Source organism: Podarcis erhardii (genome assembly GCF_964252035.2).
Source record: "Podarcis erhardii genome assembly, chromosome: 1".
Lineage (NCBI taxonomy): Eukaryota > Metazoa > Chordata > Lepidosauria > Squamata > Lacertidae > Podarcis > Podarcis erhardii.
Window position 1 is genome coordinate 93,496,523 of NC_138497.1, and position 20,661 is coordinate 93,517,183.

Genomic DNA, 20,661 nt, shown 5'->3' on the forward strand with positions numbered 1-20,661 from the left:
AGAATTCTGTTCTAGTAGCGTAATTGCTTCCTGTCTCTGTGTATAGTTTACAATCTATGGGTCAGGAGCTTGACTTAGCATACAAAACCCCATCAGGGCCCAAGTTGGGTCAAGCTGATTCTTACACACATTATCAGTGAAGCGGATAAGACAAAATCACTAGCTGAGAGTGAGCTGTACAGGGAATCTGAGGGCTGTGGGTCATTTGGAACACCTGGTCTGTTCCTAGCTGGAAAACAGCAAGGCGGTAGGCTCAAGATGGTTGCAGCAATAGGGAGCAGAATGTTTCTGTGTTTGTAACTGGCTACTCATTTTCCACTTTGTTGACACGTGACCATAGCCTGTTCATGTTAAGCAGTGTATTGTGTAATTGGGGAACCAAGAAAAATGTCGTGGCAATCCCATCTTGTGATCAGAGCAGCTCCAAAAACATATACATTCCTAATAATGGAGGGTACCACCCTTTGGTTTCTAGCTCTCACTTTTTGCAGAGTTCAGCATTTAGCTGAATGCCCACTATGACCTGAAAGAAGGAGAAAATAAAGTGGCTGTGAAAGAGTGATTTGCCCAAGACCATCCAATTAGCTTCATGACTAGACAGCGATGTGAGTTCAAGGCCTTGTAGCTTAAGTCCAACAATGCTACAACCCTGCATATGGTGGAAAGTCACCAACTTGGTGTGGGAAACCTGCTGGGCACGCTAGTGTTTTACAGTGAGTGAAACAGCTCTCTGGGCATCACAGTTACTGTGTGAAACCTCCAGAACAGGTTGTGAATGGTTGAAAATCAAGTTAAATTAATTACAATAGTCATGTCATAAGGTGAGCTTTTCAGGTGCTTGTAAAAGTGAGCTAGATTTTGTGTAGACACTGCTGCCCTGGTCAAGTGTAAGCCAGTTTTGCAGCTTATAAAATTTGAAAAATGCACCCTTACACAAGTCCTGCATCTTTTTAACAAACGTCAAATAGTTCTCATGTTTATCTGGAATGCAGGCAAGTGGTCTTTCAATGCCTACATGAGCAACAATTCTACAATTTACAGAGATTGCTGGAAAATTTAATGGAAGAACTCAAGGGACTATCTCACTAATAAATATTGCCCTGAAGGCTAAATGGAAAATCTAAAAAAACCCTGATAATTATTCAGCTCTGAAGATCAGGGAAAGAAGAGGAGAGAGAGAAAAACACTTTAGATAAAAGTGGTAGTCTTGTAATTTCTTGCACATTGGTTTTAACACCCCAGAGTCATTCAATCTGAATATAGTACATGAATCCCAGAGCTTATGTTCCCTTAGGCCTTTACAAAGTGAATAATTTGTAACTGCAGAATCTGATTATATATTCCAAGTCGGGTATAAATGAGTTTTGATTCTTGAATTTAGGGATAGTAAGTATGGCTGGCACATAGTTTAAAGTGCTTTGAAGTCCCTTCTTATTTTGCCATGTCAGTCCAGATATTGTGCAAAACTAAGGTTTGTGCCACCCAGAATCACACCATAGTTTGAGCTTTCAGATGTATAGCAGGCACACCCTGGTTGTGTGTTCCTCTCACAACTGCTCATCAATTTACTTCATCTCTTGTCTCCATGGGGCAGCAGTTTCTTGAGGTTGTGTAATAATCTTAACTGTGGACTATCAATGGCTTGTGATTTTTGACACAACGGTGAACCATGGTTAGCATAATCTGTATTTTGCAAACCAGCTTCAAACCATGGTTTGATACCCATTGTGTTTGAGCAGTTTGGTTTGGATGAATAAACAAACTGTTATTTGTATGATATTTGAATGCAGCTATGCGTGGCTGCCCCACTAATTGTGGGGCAGTGCATCCAAAATGAGCCTGATTGCTGCTTCCTGAAGAGATGATGGCACCTTTCTCTCTTAAGGGCACTTTTATACTCTTCTGCATAGGGCCAGTTCTTTTCTCATACAGTCGGAACCATCCATGATCGGCAAGGATCCAAAAGAAATATGATTGTACGCACTTCCTCAAGCCTTCTGTTACCATTGGAGAAGGAAACGGTATGAAACTTATCCAAGCAAACAGAACAAGGTAGTACCAGTGACACCTCTGGCTTGCATTCTGCTTCAACAGTAAGATAGCTAAATCGTGTTAGATGTGAACAATTTCATACACAAAATGTTGATGAGTTCCTTCACAGGGGCATTGCAGAAGTGGGCTGAGTGACTAAGACTGCAGAGACAGAAAATGTTTCATCGCTCAGAGCAGCTCTCAGCAACAGTGCATATGCACATGATGATGGGAGGAAAGGCATTACTTCCACTGCAGTCCTTTTAACAGCTTGTTCACTTTTATCTCCTGTATACCTACAAGAATAATTGATGCCCTCTTCAGCTGGAACCCACATCAGATCATTTCTGGCTTGATGTGATCCTGTTTATCTAACAAATGTTAACAATTGTAATGATGCTTCTAAAAGCACTGTTTTTCAGTAATTCAGAAACTGGATTCCAAAGCTTCAATTGCGTCGATGCCTTCAACAGAATTAATTTTTGACTTTACAGGTTGTGAATGTGTGCTCTTGCACACGTCGAACGGCAAGCTTTAGTAGTTGTGTCCGATTCTTATTGCTTGTTATGAGCTTCACAGGAGAAGCAGACAGATTTCCTTTCCAGAAATGTGTGTCAACAACTTTCCTGACCTCGCAACATGTGCTCATCCGTTTCTGTGACCTTGGGTGTAAAACAAATGAATAGAGGAGGGTTTTTTATTGCCTAGACTGGCTTGTAGCACCTTCTGTGAAGTCTTTTTGCAAACAATGTAGTGTGAATCTATCCCTTGAGTCATATCCCAGCATTCATAAAGTGTGTTCCTTTGGTAGCATACTAGTCTTGATGTATTTGGCCAGAGGTTTTTGCTTTTTCCTCTTTGCTCTTTCTGTCTGGGTCTTTTAAAATGACAAAAAATAATATACTCATTATTCAGTTTAACGTTAAAATTGTATCTAACTTATTCCTGGATTTAATGTTATATGAATTTGCAGGGTTTTTTAATGAAAGTAAATGGCAGTGAAAAGTACCATATTTTTCAATGTATAAGACTATATTTTTTCCTAATTTTTTAAAGTTTAAAATAAGGAGACGTCTTATACACAGATAAAGCATAGTGCATTTTCTTAATTTTGGGTTAAAAAAAAACAGGGGTCGTCTTATACATGGGGGCGACTTATACACAGAAAAATATGGTATATTTTCCAGCCATAGGGTTAACGGTTCCAAATGCCAGTCCTAGCAGTTGATCTGCATTGTAATGACCATAAGTGATCAAAAACAGATTGTATGGAGTAAATTGCTCTGCTTGGCCAATACCAGTGGTCAGAGAGCTTTCGGTGGAACTAGGCTTGTTCTGTAAGCTGACAGTGAACTAGATTCTTGCCTTTACACTTTTTCATGGAGAAAAGCTATATATGGAGATACAAATGTTCCTACCTAGGACTTGAAAAAATACAAGCTCCCTGATAGCCTAACATAGACTTCAGGCTTGTTGGGTGTACTTTGTTTTTTGCTAGAGCCTCAATACCTACGAACCAGAGTCAGGTGCAGAAGACAGTTCGTGAGGTGGGGTCTATATTGATATTTGGATGCCAGGCACCATATTAAATCAAGATGGCAAACTGAAATGTGACTTTGTCATGACTGTGCTCATTTTATTGGCATCTCCGAACTTAGCGCAAGGGTTCCCAAGGTGGGAGCTGTGGTCTTTGTCAGCATTGAGATTCTAGGCACCATTTTCAGACAGGAAGGCAGACTAAAATGTGACTTTGGCATGACTTAACCTGATTCTTAGTGTGATACTCTCAAATTACACTGCCCATTTAAAGAAAATAATATATTTTAGCCCAGCCAGATGGGTGGGGTATAAATAATAAATTATTATTATTATTATTATTATTATTATTATTATTATTGGTGGTCAGGTCACTCCTCACCAGCATGCTGTATAATTTGGAAAGTGGTTTTGTCTGTCTGTCTGTCCACTTTTTTTCTTTTTCTTTTTGTTGTTCTCTATTTGTTTGGATGCCTCTCAAGATATTGTCACCAAACCTGGCACAAGGGTCCCTGAGGTAGAGATGGCATTCCTCGTTGACATTTAGGTGAAAGTTACCATTTTGAATCAAGATGGCAGACTAAAACATGACTTTGGTGACTATGCTATTTTTTTTGGCATAGTCTTGGCCACCTCTCAAGATAGTTTTGCTGAACTTGGCGTGAGGGTTCCTGAGTTGCAGGTGGAGGGGGGTCTAAGCTGATGTTTGGGTGCCAGGAGCCATTTTGAATCAAGATGGTGGACTTGAAATTTGACTTTGGTGTGATGTCAATGGGGTTTTTTTGGCATAGATTTGGCCACCTCTTAAGATACCATTGCCACACACGGCATGAGGGTTCCTGAGGTTGTGGTAGCAGCCTTCATCAATGTCTGGATACCAGGTTCCACTTTGAATGAAGATGCCATTTTGAATTGCCCAGTATTTTATGTGAGTGGCCCAAGCTCACAAAACACACAATCCACTTAAAAATCACAATATTTTTTGGTTTTTTTAAAAAATAATCCTGGGCAGTGCCAGGCATTCCCTACTAACTGACATAAAAAAACTAAACAATGAGGGGTGGGAAGGGGAGAAGAGGAATATTAGAGCATTTGGGCTCATGACATTCTCAAGGCCCAGAAGAAGGATGTCCAAAAAAGCCATTGGTCAAAAATAACACCCATCACCCTTGTCATACTCCAGAGTTATTAAGATGGATCCCCTCACACCTCTGGGAAAAGATTTAAGTAGATTATGCTTCCTGTTCCTCATTCATGTGAGAGAGACATTACAACTGCATGGAGTCCCAAGTGAGTTAATGACAACTCCTAGCAGCTGCTTATGGAGGAAGCCCGGTGTCTTGCTTAGAGGAGTGTGGCCTGATGTCTGAATTAATGCACGGAGCTGATTCTGAAAAGAGAATTGCATTATCCGACTTTTTAACTCTTATCAACTTGCAAATGTCATGTAGTCCACAGTGCTTATCTCAAGGTGACGAGTTCTTGGGATGCCCTCGATCACCTACTGAATATCTGATGCAGAGGCCTAAGCATGAATATGCAGATTTCCATATTCCACCTGCCAGCGCAGAACACTTGCAGCGAACATTTAGGTTCTGGTGGCCTCGACAGGGCAAAACATTAATCTTAATACAGAGGAAATGGTGGTGATTTATTCAGCAAGTGCCAGTGGGATACTTGGAGGCCCGCCATACAAGGAAAATGGCATGGCTCCTGCGCCCATGGTTCAGTGCAGAAACTGAGAAAATTCTCTGTTACTGCATGAATCATTTGGGGGTATAACATAAGGCAGAATTTGCTTTTGGGATATAAATTCATGTTTTAAACACTGTTTGACAGGAATTAATGTTTGCAAGCTGTGTCATACAACAGAAGTGACACAGAAGACACAAGTGTGTGGAGGCACTTGTGTAGTGTGTAGTGCCTAAGATTGTGTTTCCCCCAGGGGGTGTATGATGTTGCAGCAAAACTCTACTGAAACTTGCACTGCCTCATTTCCATTTTTGGGAAGAATAATTCCAAGCTACCTCTATAAGCATCTCTTTTAATAAGGCCACCTGCATTTTGCTACAGAATCTCATGATGGTGAGACTCGGTTAAAATCCATTTGATTGTATTAAAATCCTAATTTACATAGTGTGCTATTTACTCTCCAGAGACACATGACTTGCTGCAGTGTATTGGAAGCTTTGAGCAGGTAAGCACTGCATTTTAAAGTAAGTCACTCCAGCTTTTAGACTCAGCAGGCAGAAAGTCATACTGGACACCCCTCATAGCTATAAGAAGGGAACAAGCATTAATTACAGACACGGCATGTTAATTCTTAGAACTGTTCCTGTAATCACACATTAAAGAAATGAGTGCGCTGCAGCACATTTTTCTGGCCTCCGAAAATGCACACTTCCCCTGAGAAATCACATGAACGGCAAAGGGGTTTAGGCAGCACAGCAGGTCACATATATTCTGTCTGAGCAGGTTGTGTGTAATGAGAGACTACTGTCACACGTGGTGAGGGACAACTTTACTTGGGATAGCAGAATAGGGGGCAGGGAGGGAGAGAGAGAGAGAGAGAGAGAGAGAGAGAGAGAGAGAGAGAGAAGAGGGATATTGGGGAGAAAAGGGGTTGCCCTGCCCACTTTTATCCCTGGCCACTACCAACTCCGCTCCTGGTATGTGACTCCCTGAGGAGTAAGTCACAGGGAATGCTGCCCTCAGTTCAGCATCCCTGGTGTATTACCATCATATCAGTGCATGCAGGGCTGCGTTTGCAAAGTTACACATTTACTGTTCGTCTTATTTGATCACCCCTTTGTGTGAGGTGTTTGAATTCAAACTTTCTTCAGTTTTTCACTCTTCATAGCTCCAGACTGGTGCAGCGGATATTAAAAACACATAGTTGGGGAGGGTGAGGCTTTCACTAAGTAATAGCATTGAATGGGGAAGTGAAGATGCTGCAGGAGAAACACAGTGTTTTAATAGACTACAGGGCTAGAATGTATGTCTCTTGTTCAAGAGTTAGACTCAATAACAGCTTGCCTACAGACAGTGGGAGGCAGACAATGCAATAATTGCAATATCCCTTATAGCCTCCAACAGCAATGTTGATTGCCATGAAAATAAAGTGGGATTTTTTGGCGTTCATATTGATCCCTAAAAAATCATCCTTTGCTACTGCATACCCTTCCTCGCTATCCCTTTCGTTCTGAAAAAGATGAATACAGGTGATGTCTATTTTTGGTCAGTGATACCTGTTCCAGGAATGTGTAGAAGCTGCGGCCATGGATAGCATTGTGTCTGCTGGGCTCCCTAATAGGAACCTGTTTTGAGTGCAAACATTAGGCCTCTTAATTGCATCTAATATATATTTACCATGCAGTTCTAATGGAAACCAATGCCACTACCTTGCTGGATGGTGTGAGGGATTGTTGTACCCCCGTTGTAAACCCTTTTAGTTTCTCCATGACCTCTTTGGGGTCTGTTTCCATTGGTGTCCCAGGATTGCTTGCTGCATCAAGCAGAGGAAGGGACATAGGTCATTGGGAGAACACATGTTTTGTGTCAAGGTAGGACTGGGATTGTCCCCTGTCTGAAACCCTGAGAGCCTTTGCCAGTTTGTGTAGACTAAACTGAGCAAGGTCAACCAGTGTTCTGCCTTGCTATGAGATGGCTTTCTAGTCCTATGACTCATAGTGGTTTAAAATTTGGGCATTGCTTTCTTTCCCATCCCTGCCCTACAGTGGGTCTTTCACTTGCTTACCTGTTTAGGGATACATTTGTCTCATATCTGCATTTTTTTGACTTCAGATAGGTCTTTGTGTCTGGGAAGGCATGTGGCAGGTTGTGGACTAAGAACCAGTGGTCCAGTTCACATGTGATGCTATACCAAACCATGGTTAAATAGGGACTCAGCTACATTAGTCAAAAAACAGTGTTTTGAATGTGTTATAAACATGCAACACCAGATGGTGCTGTAGAGCAGAAAACTTTTCTAAGTGATCTTACATAGTTCCCCCCTTTTGTTATAATGATTTAATTTCTGACTTATTTATAGCGTTTTTTTCCTGTGTGTAGATCCACCCTAGGAGTGTGCAAGAGTGTGGGTAGTTGGCAGGAAAAGTTACTGCCACTTTGTTCTTCCACTGGTTGTAGAGCTTGGGAAGGTGCTACTTGTCCAGACACTCAACTCGGGGGCTGACGGGCCATATCACCCCCAAATGGTGGTTATGGAGGTTTCCTGGAATTGATGCATGTCATAGGGTGACCTGTAACCTTGATCAACCCTGCTGATCCACAACTTGCAGGTGAGCTGGTTGATTTAAGGATACATACCCATTCCCTATGCCAAAACCTGCTGACATCTGTAATCAATACAGCTGTGGCCTGTTTAACCCCATACTTATGCCACATGTTTTATTGCTGCATGTTTTATTGCTCTGCTGCGCCCTGTCGTGCAAACAGGTTGTGTCGTAATAGTAATGCGCCTGTTTGTTTTTCTCTTTGTCTTTCCATTGCAGACCATCTTTCCAGCCTGCCTATTATCAGCAAAGATGTCCCCATTGATAGAGAAAATTAGTGATCAGAAGGACTTCAAGAAGCTCCTGAGAACACGGAACAATGTGTTGGTGCTATATTCCAAATCTGGTGAGTGCTGCTCATTAAAAAACAAGCAAAGGTTTAAGAGCAGTTGATATGTTAACAAATAATGCTGAGTGGCTGAAGGTTGAAAGGATCACTAAAAGAGCAAGGATTATTATTATTTTTTAAAAGTTAAATCTTGATTTCAGACCTTATATACTGTATATCTGATAAATAGCAGACTGTTTTGCAGACTGATACAAGCATTTGCTGATAAAACTTTGTATCCCCCCCCCCCCCCGGAATGAATTCATTTCTCTCTTGCTATTTTCCTTCCTGTCCTTATACCGAACAAAATACGTTTTTAAAATTTTTATAACTTTTATAAATAAAATGATGTATCGCTTCTGTTTTGTAAGAGCAGTCCTATAACGAGAAGCGCAGATGGAGGCAGATCTGGTGAGCTTTTCGGCTTAACACCACACAAGTCATTCCACTCTTTTGCCTTGAGGCACTCTTCATACCATTTATTTTCCCTTTATTCTCTTAACACACATCAAGGATGTTCTCAGCAATAGTTTTATTTGCCCTTTATCATATATATATATATATATATAATATAAACACTGTGTGTGAAAAAGAGCAATTTTCCTTCCTCTACGCCTAGTTATACAAGCATCCCCACACAGCATTTGTGTTTATCCTTCTGTTCCCCCCCCTCTCTCTCCCCCCCCTTTGGTCTGTTCCGTTTGCATCTTCTTATGCTTCACCTCCGCTTGAAATACCCTTCTTAACTTCTTGTCTGCTAGCCACCCACTTGCTGTCTCTTTCGGTTACAATCAACTTCTTCTCTCTGCTGGTTTCCTCCTCCTGCCTCCATCCCTGATTCTATAGTACAGCTTTTCTTCTGCTTTCTTTCTCTCTCTTTTTAATTGTCTGTACTGGATTGGGAGCTGCTCTTGGGAAGATTATTTGCAAGAGCTTGGTCCATTTAGGGCACTGTGTGCAGAAAGGCTAATTACGCCTAATATTTCATGGCTGTGATATTTACTTGGCCAGGAGATGTATGATCTGCACATTAGCTTGGAAATTAGATCAAATTGGTCTCTTTAATGCTTTTTTATTCCCTCCTTGAGTCCCCCCTTTGGGTGAGGAAGAGGAACAAGCCAAGAGATGTTGGTTTTTAAATTTTATTACGCAGTTTTCCATTGCTCTTAGGCTTAAGCCCCCTTGTTGCTTATTCTGAAAGGGGAGGAGCTGCTTCTCCCAAGTAGCTGGTTTGGGGAAGCTTATTCAAGAATTAGGGTGTTTTTTTTAACTTATCTGATTTTAGAATATATTACATTGACTGCAACATAATTAGATTAAAGGGCAGAATTTTATGGAATCTTAAGTGACTGAGGTTCATCTCTTCTTGCTACTAAGTCAGGACTCTCTTACTAATTTCTATTGATTAATTAGATAATGGAGGGGACAGGAAAGGGAACAGATGCTTGATTCAGCCACCTTCCAAAACTATAATTAAGAAGATTGGCCAGCAGACCAGAAGCTGCAGCCATGGTTTAAAGTGGGTTTGTGATTTCGAGTGCTGTCGGAGTTGACAAACAATAGTTATGTCCACAGTTCCCCCCAGAGCCTGGATTGCTCAGCTGTCAGAAAATGAAAGAAAACAAGTGGAAATAATGCATGATTTGCCTGTGAGTTTGGAAGTTCAGTACATGGTTCAGATTCTAAATACAAACCATGGTTTTGAGTAATGTCTGTGCTAATATCAAAGTCAAAATAATTCAACAGGACTCAGCTATAAAGTGTCCTGAAACACTTGTTCCAATGAAAAAACTTTCTCAGAGTTACTAGGGAAGGACCAGTGGTGAACAACACTTAGAAATGGCCTCTCCACCACTAAGGGACTGCATAGCTCCATTTGTCATCTGTTACTACACCCATCCCTTTCTCTCACTCCCCTTTAATAAATGTCAGGTGGGATTTTGCACACATAAGCTAGCATATGTGATATGGGGGAGATGGTGCCTCTGACAGAGGGTAGTCTTCCCAGAGAGTAATTTTCATTGCTCATCTCTTTATACACGTCACTGATATTTAAATACTTTTTTATCTTGTTAGAGTGCCGTCCAGGAGCATATACATTTGTCTGCTCCTGTTGATGTGGGGTTTGTTTGTTTTTTGGTCTTTATGGCTCTTCCAGAAAAGGTAACTAATAGTGGCCCCATGCATTCTTATGCAGAATTTAAACCCACTGTGTCCAGTAGAATTTCCTATGTCAAATTCAGATTTGGGAGGCAAGGACCTGACCTTATGTACACTGTAAAGCACAATGCACATTGATAGCAGTGAATAATTAAATAATAAGTACATTTTATTGCTAATACAGAATAATGTATATCATACTATTTGCAGCATGCCACAAGTAGAAAGCAGAAACATTAGGGTCTGCTATGGCTGTTGGTTATCAGAGAATATAATTAATTTCATTTGTTCATTGCATATAATAAAAAAGACCCACAGTGCTAGTAAGATTTTCAAAAAAATTGGGACACCACATGGGAACAATCTGATCTAGAAAGGCCACTGAGCATTTAGAAATCCAGAACTATATCATACAGTATACCCACTAATTAATAATTATATTTTAAAAGTAAATATATAACTTGCAAGATAATGTAGATTGCTAATTATCAGCAAAACAATGCACATTGTCGTCGATAAGGAATAGCTCAACGAATCTGTAGAGTGGAATTATCTTTCAGAGTTGGGATATTGCTACCTCTTTTCTTAATATAATGTAAACCCAAGTTACCTTTCTTCAGTAGAAGTTGTTTGTGGAAAAGAACTATCTTAAATGAAGGGATTATGTAGGTGCTAATTAGAATTCCTCTTCACATCTGTCAGCCTGCCTTTACAGTATTCCCATAATGTTCACTTTTTATGTTTGAGAAGGAACGTCCTCAATTCATACTGTGTGTGAGCTGCCTCTCACCTGTTTTGGAACCACATGACCATGTAGGAGTCTGAGCACCTGGAGTCTCCTGCTGGTTGTTCCTGAAGGGTATTTGGGATTCTTCCTCTCCTCACAGCACTATGACGGTGTATCAGATTCTCTCTATCCATGCATTCTAAAACAGTGGGTTTGATGGTAGCAGGGGAGAAGAGTGAAAATGCTGTTCCTCTTCACCTACCTCTCTACTGTAAGATTTCCTTTAAAATTCAGATAAGGCACTTGTAGCAGAAGGATAAACTTTTCCTCAATTGCTCCAGAAAGTGAAATAGCTTTTAATGGATGCTCATGTGACCTAATTGCTGCTAAAATATTTATGCTATTGGTAGCATAAGGTAGAATAGCAAGCTCATTTTCTACTCTTGTCTTTCTGTACTAACTCTTAAAGTTCAATTTGCAACAGGGTTTCTAACTTCATTCTCTGAATTTGAAAGAGGATTTTAAAGCAGTGCTGGCCTATGTGTCTTTTGTTTTTTTGCTCTCAAGTGGAATATCTAACAGCATATCCAAACATACAGAATAGGAGGGCATTAATATTTCCTAAAAGATTTCTGTAAACGTTATCTGACTATTGTTTTTTTATTTAAAAAATATGTGTCTCATATCTGATGCATGACACATATCGGAGCTGAATCTGACTGTTAAAAACAATCTATCAGATTTTTCACATTAAGCAATGGAAAAGAAGCTAAGATTAGCTCTCTAAATAGATGGAGGAGATTTACATGTGTAAAATATTCACACTTAACGATATAGCTAAATGTAGTTGTGGTAAAAATATTAACTAATTTTATGCAAAACTCTACTTGAGTAAAAATTGCAAGGAAGGGGGACAGTCTTCTCAGAGTTCAACTTTCCCTCCCTAGAAAATATATTTTATATGTCTGAAGATATCTTACTGTTTGCCCTGTTCTCATCACCGTGGCTCAGATTTCAATCTTGCCATTGAGGATGGTGAGCTGTCCAGTGAATCAGAGATAAGGTTTCTAGAATAGTGGGAGAGCTGTCCAGTTAATGGGACTTGAGAGATGGGCATGCTGTGGTGGGACAACAACTAGATGCACATTGAGCAGCTTCGTATTTGGCTCTTGCTATTCTTGAACACCAGCAGGGTCCTGATTCAGAACATGGGTTGGTTCTGGCTGTATCTTCCCAAGTACAGCTCAGGGATGGGAGACTGTCTCATGCTGCCAAACAGACACGGAGGCATCTCATACTGGCCTCTACTTAGAACCTGTGCTGACTCTGTTCTTGGTGTCCTGGTATGGACTGACTAAAACAAAAACTTACTTGTCAGTGCCGAAACTTGCCCAAGCACATGGAAGGAGAAACGAATGGGAGCAGGGACATACTTGCTTGGGGAAGCTAAAAGCTAGAGAGGAAATTGCTTAGTCATGAAGATCAGCATGATGAAAGGTAGGCAAACATAGTTTCCTTACTGCAGATAGGGCCCTCCAATTGTTGCTGTATTACACCTCCCATCAGTCCCAGCAAGCAAGGCCAGGGATGATGGGATCTGTAGTTCAGCTGGAGGGCCAAAGGTTCATCACATCCGCCTTACTGTATTCATTGACATAAAGTGAATGTAATTTGTTCCACGTACCTAAGGAGGTTTTGGGCTTGTGACATTTCAACAACATCCATGACAGATGGTAAACCACACTTGAAACTGACATCCAGAAACAGTGTGTGGTATGGAGCAGAGTGTCCAAAGAAGGAAGAAGAAAAATCTAAAATCCTACTGAGCATGCTCAAATTCTTGGGCATATCTAAAGTGGCTCTTTGGATCCCAGCCCTTAGTAAAATGTTGAGGGAAAAGCCTATGCTGCCTCTGGCAACTGTTTGTTTTCTGGCAGGGAGAACTTAGTGAAAGTGTTTCAGCAAAGAATTCTGCAGAGTTGCGCTAGATATTAATTATTGTTTCAATACATACAGTACATTTATTTATTTATTTATTTATTTATTTATTTATTTATTTATTTTGCTCTCTTTTCCAGCGGCTGCTGCTGACACTTCACTCAGGTTATTATCTGATGTAGCCCAAGCGGTGAAAGGCCGAGGTACTATATCATGGATAGATTGCGGGTATGTAATGTCCTGCCCAATATGGTGCCCTCCCTTCTCCCACCTGGTGAATTGCCCATGTCTAAACAAGCAAGATTTTGCTGCCGTTGTGTGCTTTATGTGGCAAGGAGAAAGCATTGTCCTTTGTTCCCCACGGCTTCCTATACAGTGGTACCTCGGGTTACAGATGCTTCAGGTTACAGACTCCGCTAACCCAGAAATAGTACCTCAGGTTAAGAACTTTGCTTCAGGATGAGAACAGAAATTGTGCGGCGGTGGCAGTGGGAAGCCCCATTAGTTAAAGTGGTACCTCATGTTAAGAACAGTTTCAGGTTAAGAACGTACCTCCAGAATGAATTAAGTTCAATACCACTGTATTGTAGGGGTGGCCAGCTCCCAAGAGACTGCGATCTACTAACAGAGTTAAAAATTAGCAGTGATCTACCCCCTTTTTGGGGTTCAGGTCAAAGTTGTTGACCTGGACAGTGATCTACCACGGACGTGGGAGACAGTGATCTACCACGGACGTCACGATCTACCTGTTGGACATGCCTGCTATATTGTTTCTAACATGCCTAACTTCAGCATCTGCAGGTTTTGACACCAATATCACACGGGCAGAGCCACCTGCTGCCATTCTGTGCAACACTCTGTAACTACCACATTCCTCCTTGGCCCCATTCATTCAGGCAGTATTATCATCCTCTGTCCCCTACACGCTGGTCTGCTGCTTTATGTGGTCTTCCCGGTACCCCTCGCTTTAGGGAGAACAACCGAACAAAGGGATAAAACCTGCAATGTTCTGACCGAGAGGTATCGTCGGTCCTGGGAGATTTAGATCACTTGCCTTTGATAAGTTTATGACCCTCCAGATGTTGCTGGGAGTCCTATCAGCCCCAGCTGGCATGGCCAATTGTCCCGGATTGTGTGGGTTGTAGTACAACAGCACTTGGGAGGGGCACAGGTTCCTCATCCCTGGTTAAAACCTCCAGAGAATGCAGGATCTTGCATTCAAGTAATCTTTAAGTTATTTGTTTCTCCCTCTGTCAGAGGAGTATGGAGGATTTCAGTGCATATAAGCTTTTGGTGTGCTTCTAGCACCTTCTAGGGTACCATTTTAAGGGGAGAAACGTCATCTTTAAGTACATCTTTGTATATGTTCAGCATATCCTTGAGAGGAGGAGGATAGGCAGTGGTAAGGCACTGAACGTTCTGTTACGCCTCTACTTTGCTTGTGGAGAATTTCCTATGCTTCTATTACGTGGTTGGAATTTATTTGAGAATCTCTTTTAGCTGATTATTAAATATAATTCATAATATAGTTGGTATCTCCCGAGCTTTTAAGTGTGCTTTACAGATACTGCGTTAATGTAGGATTGTCTAACCAGATGCTGCTGTTCTATTACTGTTACTTCCATCCATCCCTGACCACTGGCCATGCTGACTGGGGCTGATGGGCTGGGACTGATGGGAGTCCAACACCAATTGGAGGGCCACGGGTTAGCTATCCCCATCTTAATGAATTTTGCTGCATGCCACTTGTATGAGCTGCAAAAGTACTTTTCTTGGAATGGCTCCAGGATTGTTTCATTCACAAAGCATATTTGAGAGTAGCACTGAGGCTGTGTTGGGTCTTGCATTGACTCCAAACTATCTTTTTTAAAAATAGTCTTCAATCAGTGCCTGGCAAGTTCATTTTAAAAAAGTAATTGGTTCCAGTTTCTGCTCGCCGTATCAAAAAATGAATTTGGAGTCACAATTGATTCACATGGTTCCCCCATCTTCAGAATTTTAGAAGCTGCTCTGCTAAAGTATCCTGTATCCCAGGAGTCCCTCTGCTGTTCTTTCTAGAGTGAGATCCCTTTAGTGGATCCTTCCTTTCTTTCAATGATTTTACTTCCATTGTAGAATTCTTCGAACTGTAATAACTGTTCAAGTGAAGCTGCCATGCTTAAATTGCTTCTCACACAACTGCCTTCCTTAAAACCTCTGGTATCACTTTGACCCTCCCCAAGCCTCACTGTTCCACTTTCAGGTCATGTCCTCTCCTTCACTTTTGTCCTGTTGAACTTAGATCATGAGCCTTCTTGGCAGGAACCACATTGCTTCTCTGTTCTATGTAGCGTCTGACAATGTTGTGCCACTAACTAAATGTCACTACATGCCCTTCAGCAAAATCACTGTCTTATATTCTTGCATGTAACTTTGGAGTCAAACCTTCAGGGGGGCTGTTGATATGTCTCGGGAAACACTAATGCTTTCCCATAATATACTTTTGTGCTTAAATTTGTTGGCTGTCTTGCATCATGAGCCCCACATCGGGTGAAAGATTTCTGCATTGCAGGGGGTTGGACTAGATGACCCTTGTGGTCCCTTCCAACTCTACAATTGTATGTGTCCTAGCAGAAACTGCTAAATCTTTTAAAATATTCAGTGTGTGTTTGTGTTTAAGTAAGAAGCTGGATCTGAATAGTAACTGGGAGAAATGTGTTGCAAATCAAACAATGATTTAAGCTTGTGTCAGTGTTTTGCCTTGGGCAGGGTTCATTTTCTGCATTTTTGATTGTTTCTCATGGCATTATTGGAAAGAAAGTTCTATGTTGGTTTGTTTGCTTAGTTGCTAACTTTGCGAGACTTCCCACAATATGGAAATGCCTTGGTGTGTCTTTCTGTCATCAGCCCCCAATGACTTAGCTTTTTTTTGCAGGCACTTTGAAACCACAAGTCTTAACAAGAACTGCTTCAGGGAGGTGCCTGAGGAGAGTGACAGAGAGACCCTCCCATTGCAAACACATGTTGCAGCTCCTTCTCAAGGATCTCAAGGCTGAAGGAGCAAATTACACAGATGTTGGGGGGTATTTACTGTGTATGCCCAGTTTGTTTGACAAATATTGACAAGGAGCGGTTTGTTTGGCTGCTATGTTCTCCTTTCCCAGTAGCACAGATTTATTTATTTTTTTTGGCTTTGCTTCTCATATCACACAGTATAGCGAGTTTTCTGAACAGGGGAAGAAAGAAACATTGTGTGTGTATGTGTGTTGGCAAGGCAGGCAGGCATGCTGTGCTGTGTGGTTGCTGCCTTCTGCTCTCCCTGCAGCTATGACAGCTCTGCCTTTTATGAAATTGGCTGTGTTTTGTTTCTTATAGCTACTGTTTTACTCTTGACTTGGGAGAAAGGAAGATGCTGCCCCAGCTATTATCAGGCGACATCATTTTATTATCTCTTTGTTGATCCCAGCATTGTCCACGGAGCTATTCTCAAAACTGCTTCTTTATTGTGCAGTCTTGTTGTTCATCTTAGAAGTAAATTGTGGCACTACTTCTTCCTTGTGTGTTCGCTGGAAAATATTTATGGGTGTAATTCTTGGGATTCCTATGTGTTTTGGAAGGTGGAACAGTCTCACCACTGCTTAGGTTTTCAGGTCAAAACAAGCACAGGCAATGTATCTAGTCCACAAAGGCCACTATGTCCCTCTCACCACTGCTTTTCTCTCGAAAGGCTTGTACTGTGGCAATAGTGGAACCTGCCATAAAGGCTTTGTGGGACAAAAGGTAAGCTATACATTGGTCCAGTTTGCATACAACAACCAGGAACAGCCACAGCAAGCCTTGTTTTCCCACACGCTCTGCTCTCCTCTCCTTCTGTGGAGTTTGGAATCTTCTGTTTTTTGGTTAACCACAGTTTGCCATGTTTTTGGTTAACCACGGTTTGCCGTGTTGTCTGGGCATAGAATTATGATACACATTAAGTGTTAGTGCAGTGTCTGAAAGGGGCCAGCTAATGCATTGCCTGTCCCTTAGTCACTGTGTTAAAGTGTAACAGTTTGCCTAGTATTGATAATGAACCCCAACCCACACTTGAGGGGAACCTTCAATCTGATCCAGTAGGACTCTTATTTTCTTACACTTCTGTATAGTTGCAGATTGGGTCAGGCTATCTGCTACTACAGATGCTGATTCCCACCCCCCACCCCAATCCCTTTTGTTTCAAAAAGTTTTGGGATATTGCACGTGGCACTCTGTCCATGTTCTAGGTCCCCATGCATGCAGGGCTTTTAACTTCAAACCCACAAGGGCACTTGACATTGTGTTCAGTGAACATCTCCCTTGTGCACAACAGCAAATGTTTCTGGTGAACCCTCTAAAAGCCAGTTTCAATTTGGAAGCTTTAATTATAAATGTAGTCATACTTGGCATACCCTCATCTAGGGGTGGATGAATCAGTCTATTACCAGTCAGCATCAATTTTGCATGTATTTATTCATAGTAATGTTATATCCTGTTTTTGCATTAATATATTTAAATATTTTATCTCAATATATGCATTTCAAAACCTTTTGTATCCTAAAATAACCATTATGTAACTCATTTTGGTGTGTTTTTCAGTCTAGAGCTATATAACAAATTTGGGAGAAGTGCAGAACCTGAAGAAACTCAATCCACACATTAGCCTGTGGGGGTTAGGTCAGTTCACTTTGGAATTCACAGAATAAATTCCTCAAGCATTCCAACCAACAGGGGTGGGAAGCCTGTGCCCCCCCCATCTTGCTGAACTACAACTCACATCATCCTGACCATTGGCCATGATGCCTGGTACTGATGGTAATTGGAGTCTCACAGCGTTGGAGGACCAGAGGTTCCCCATACTATCTCCTATAGGACAGTAATACGATTTAATGATAGGTTTAAATCTGAACCACCCATCATTTCATATTGGTAGCATACTTACTAAAATGTTTGGGGGGGAATCATCTAATTCTCAGAAGCTTGATGAGGCAGTAAGGTAATTAAGAGTGGCTATTTTTCTCTTCTCTCTTCTCCACAATTCCACGTGTTGCTCTCTGCATAATCCACACAGACCATGTTCAACTAAGGACGCAAGGCCCACAAATGATGTGACAGAAATACTTACTTATTGTAGCCTTCCCATGTTTTAATTAAAGAGTCCTTGCCCAAGGTGTCTGATGTTTGAATGATTTGCAGAGGAGGAGACATTGGAATATTGAATTAATAATGTCTGGTGAGATTTCACAGTGTACGCATGATATCTACTTTTTGTTGCTTGTCAGTTTTAAGCAGAATGTTCCTATTTTCCGTGGAAAATCCAGTGCATTAGATCTAGATTAGAAATGAAAGGCTAACTACTAGGGCTGGAGGTGCAATTCGTCACTGCAGTTCAGTAAATGTTTAAGCACTGCAGTCAGTGTGCCAGGATGTGCACATAATACCAAATGGGCTCTTCTCTGACCCAGAGGTAGCTTTCTGAATGAAATAGTCTAGGCAGAGTGGCATTCTTCCGATGCAGTGACCAAGGGGCAGGCAATGCATTAATTGGTCCCATTCACACACTGCTAACCGTTTTGAAGGTGAACCACAATTTTAGGCCTGGACAACGTGGCAAACTGTGGTTAACCAAGAACAAATTTTCAAACTCTTCCTTGCAGGCACACACTGGAGGAGGAGAAGGAGGAGAGTGTGTTCAAGTCCAAGGCTCACTGTGGTTGTTCCTGCTCATGCAGGCTATGTCAAACAGCATGTGCTGAAAGTTTTCCTTAGTATTATGTGTTTAAGCATTTTTAAAATAAAAGCTTTGTTGTGTTGAAATGGATAATAGTTGCTGTTAACTCAGTCGAAGCATATGGAAAATTCTAAAAACTGATATTGTTTGTGCTTAACATACTGAATTCATAGCCATTTAAAATTGAACTCATTGAATAACTAAGGATTTGGGGGGAAAGAGAAAAGAGTTAGGGCAGCTATTAGGATGATTCTCCACTCCATTAGTAAAGACTTGAGTGGGCAATGTAAAATTTTATCCTGGCAAAGAGAGAACAACATTTAGTACAGCCTTCTCCAACCTGGTGCCTTTCAGATGTTGTACTCCGACTCTAATCAGCCCCAGCCAGCATGGGTAATGGTCAGGGATGATGGAATTTGAATCCTAACAACATCTGGATGGTACCAGGATGGGAAAGGCTGATTGAACTTACATCACTGCTACCCGGTTCTGCCTTTTCCTTCTAACAAATTTTGAGTTAAGGGAGGGGGTCCCACCCAATTGTCATCTCACACAGAGACCCTTTCCTTTGTTCGCTTAACGATCCATCACCTAGAAGATCACCTCATCAAGAAGTTAGCCTGGCTGGTTCCAGGGGTCAGAAGGCTCTCTGCATACAGCCTCTCCTCACCCCCTCCCCACTTCCCAAACTCATAGCAATATCTAGAATCTTACTGCAAAATGGGTTTGAGGCAATGTGGAGAGAAGCTTTTAATGTTTAGGCAGTGTTTGAAACATCCCCAAACACATACAAATACATCACTGATGTTGCATTCATTGTTCCGCTATAATGTATTGAAATTTTATACAGAGGAGAAACGAAAAAGGAGACAGAATTAAATGTTCTGGCTTTCTGTCATAAATCGCACGGGGTGTACAGAATCTCTTATGTTTCGCCTATGTTAATATTCCCTGAAGCATCTTAAGGATTCAGGTTTGCTATCTACTGACTTGGTTTTTTTTGGCATGTCAGAAATTGAATCCATATATCTAAATACTTGCCCCCCCCTCCATTTTTGCCTTTTCCCTAAGAGTTGCAGTTGATTGAATAAATTCTCAATCGTTATTATGCTCCATATTTTAAAGTACCAAAATTTTAGTGTAGGAAGGCTGAGGTCTTTCCATTTTTCTGCAGTACATGGTCTTAACAGCCTCTAGGGATAAATATTCTTTTTTTATGGAAACTGCATCCATTTTTTAAAGGAGAGGAGAATTGCATAGCAGGTATAACTGGTTTATAGGACCTGTATTGATATCAGTGTTATTACTTTCCTCCAGACTGATTCCATAGCATGAATAAGAACATGTGCTGCAGCCATTGAGTCAGTTAGTCAGTGATGCTCAGGTCACCTCATCCTTATGCATATCTGAGGAGTCCTCACCTCATATCCCTCTGTGCTGCACTGCTTTAGACTTTTTCCTTTTAATTCTTCCCTTAAGTTTCATTGACTGAATTTTCAGGACTATTCATTTTTAATTAAAAGTTTGGCTATCAAGCGTTCCCCACTGTGCCTTTTCTTTAAAGCCCTTGAATGATGTTGTATAATTAAGTTCAGGGCAACCTGTGTTCCTTGCAGCTTTTCTGTGCTGTTTTGGAGTCTAGTTACACATTTTTTGGAATCTACCACTGTGGCGGTGATGGTGTTGGAAGTTGATTCTTCCATGGTTTCTTCCAGTTTTCACATTTCTTTCTAGTACATGTGCCCCATGTAAGGTGTGTGAAAATTGGATTGTATCCCAGGGACTGTTAGTGCAGCTCTCAGTCCCACCTCCAATCAGAGGTGGATTTAGGGCAGCACGATCATTTCCATTGCACTCGGCGCCAAGACTAACTAGGGGGCACCATAAGTATGACATAATGAATTGAGCAGAATAGGGCGCC

At 41.3% G+C, this 20,661-nt stretch overlaps 1 protein-coding gene across 4 annotated transcripts in view; it reads left to right on the forward strand.

Moving 5' to 3' along the window:
- PDIA5 (protein disulfide isomerase family A member 5) overlaps positions 1 to 20,661 on the forward strand; it is a gene marked incomplete at its 5' end in the record, with an annotated part of 150,625 nt that overhangs the window by 20,316 nt on the left and 109,648 nt on the right. For all 4 annotated transcript variants that reach the window (XM_081872193.1, XM_081872195.1, XM_081872192.1 and 1 more), the window contains 2 exons: positions 8,082 to 8,208; positions 13,156 to 13,243. In XM_081872193.1, the coding sequence (XP_081728319.1) occupies positions 8,082 to 8,208; positions 13,156 to 13,243 (215 nt within the window). The remainder of the gene's footprint in view (positions 1 to 8,081; positions 8,209 to 13,155; positions 13,244 to 20,661) is intronic.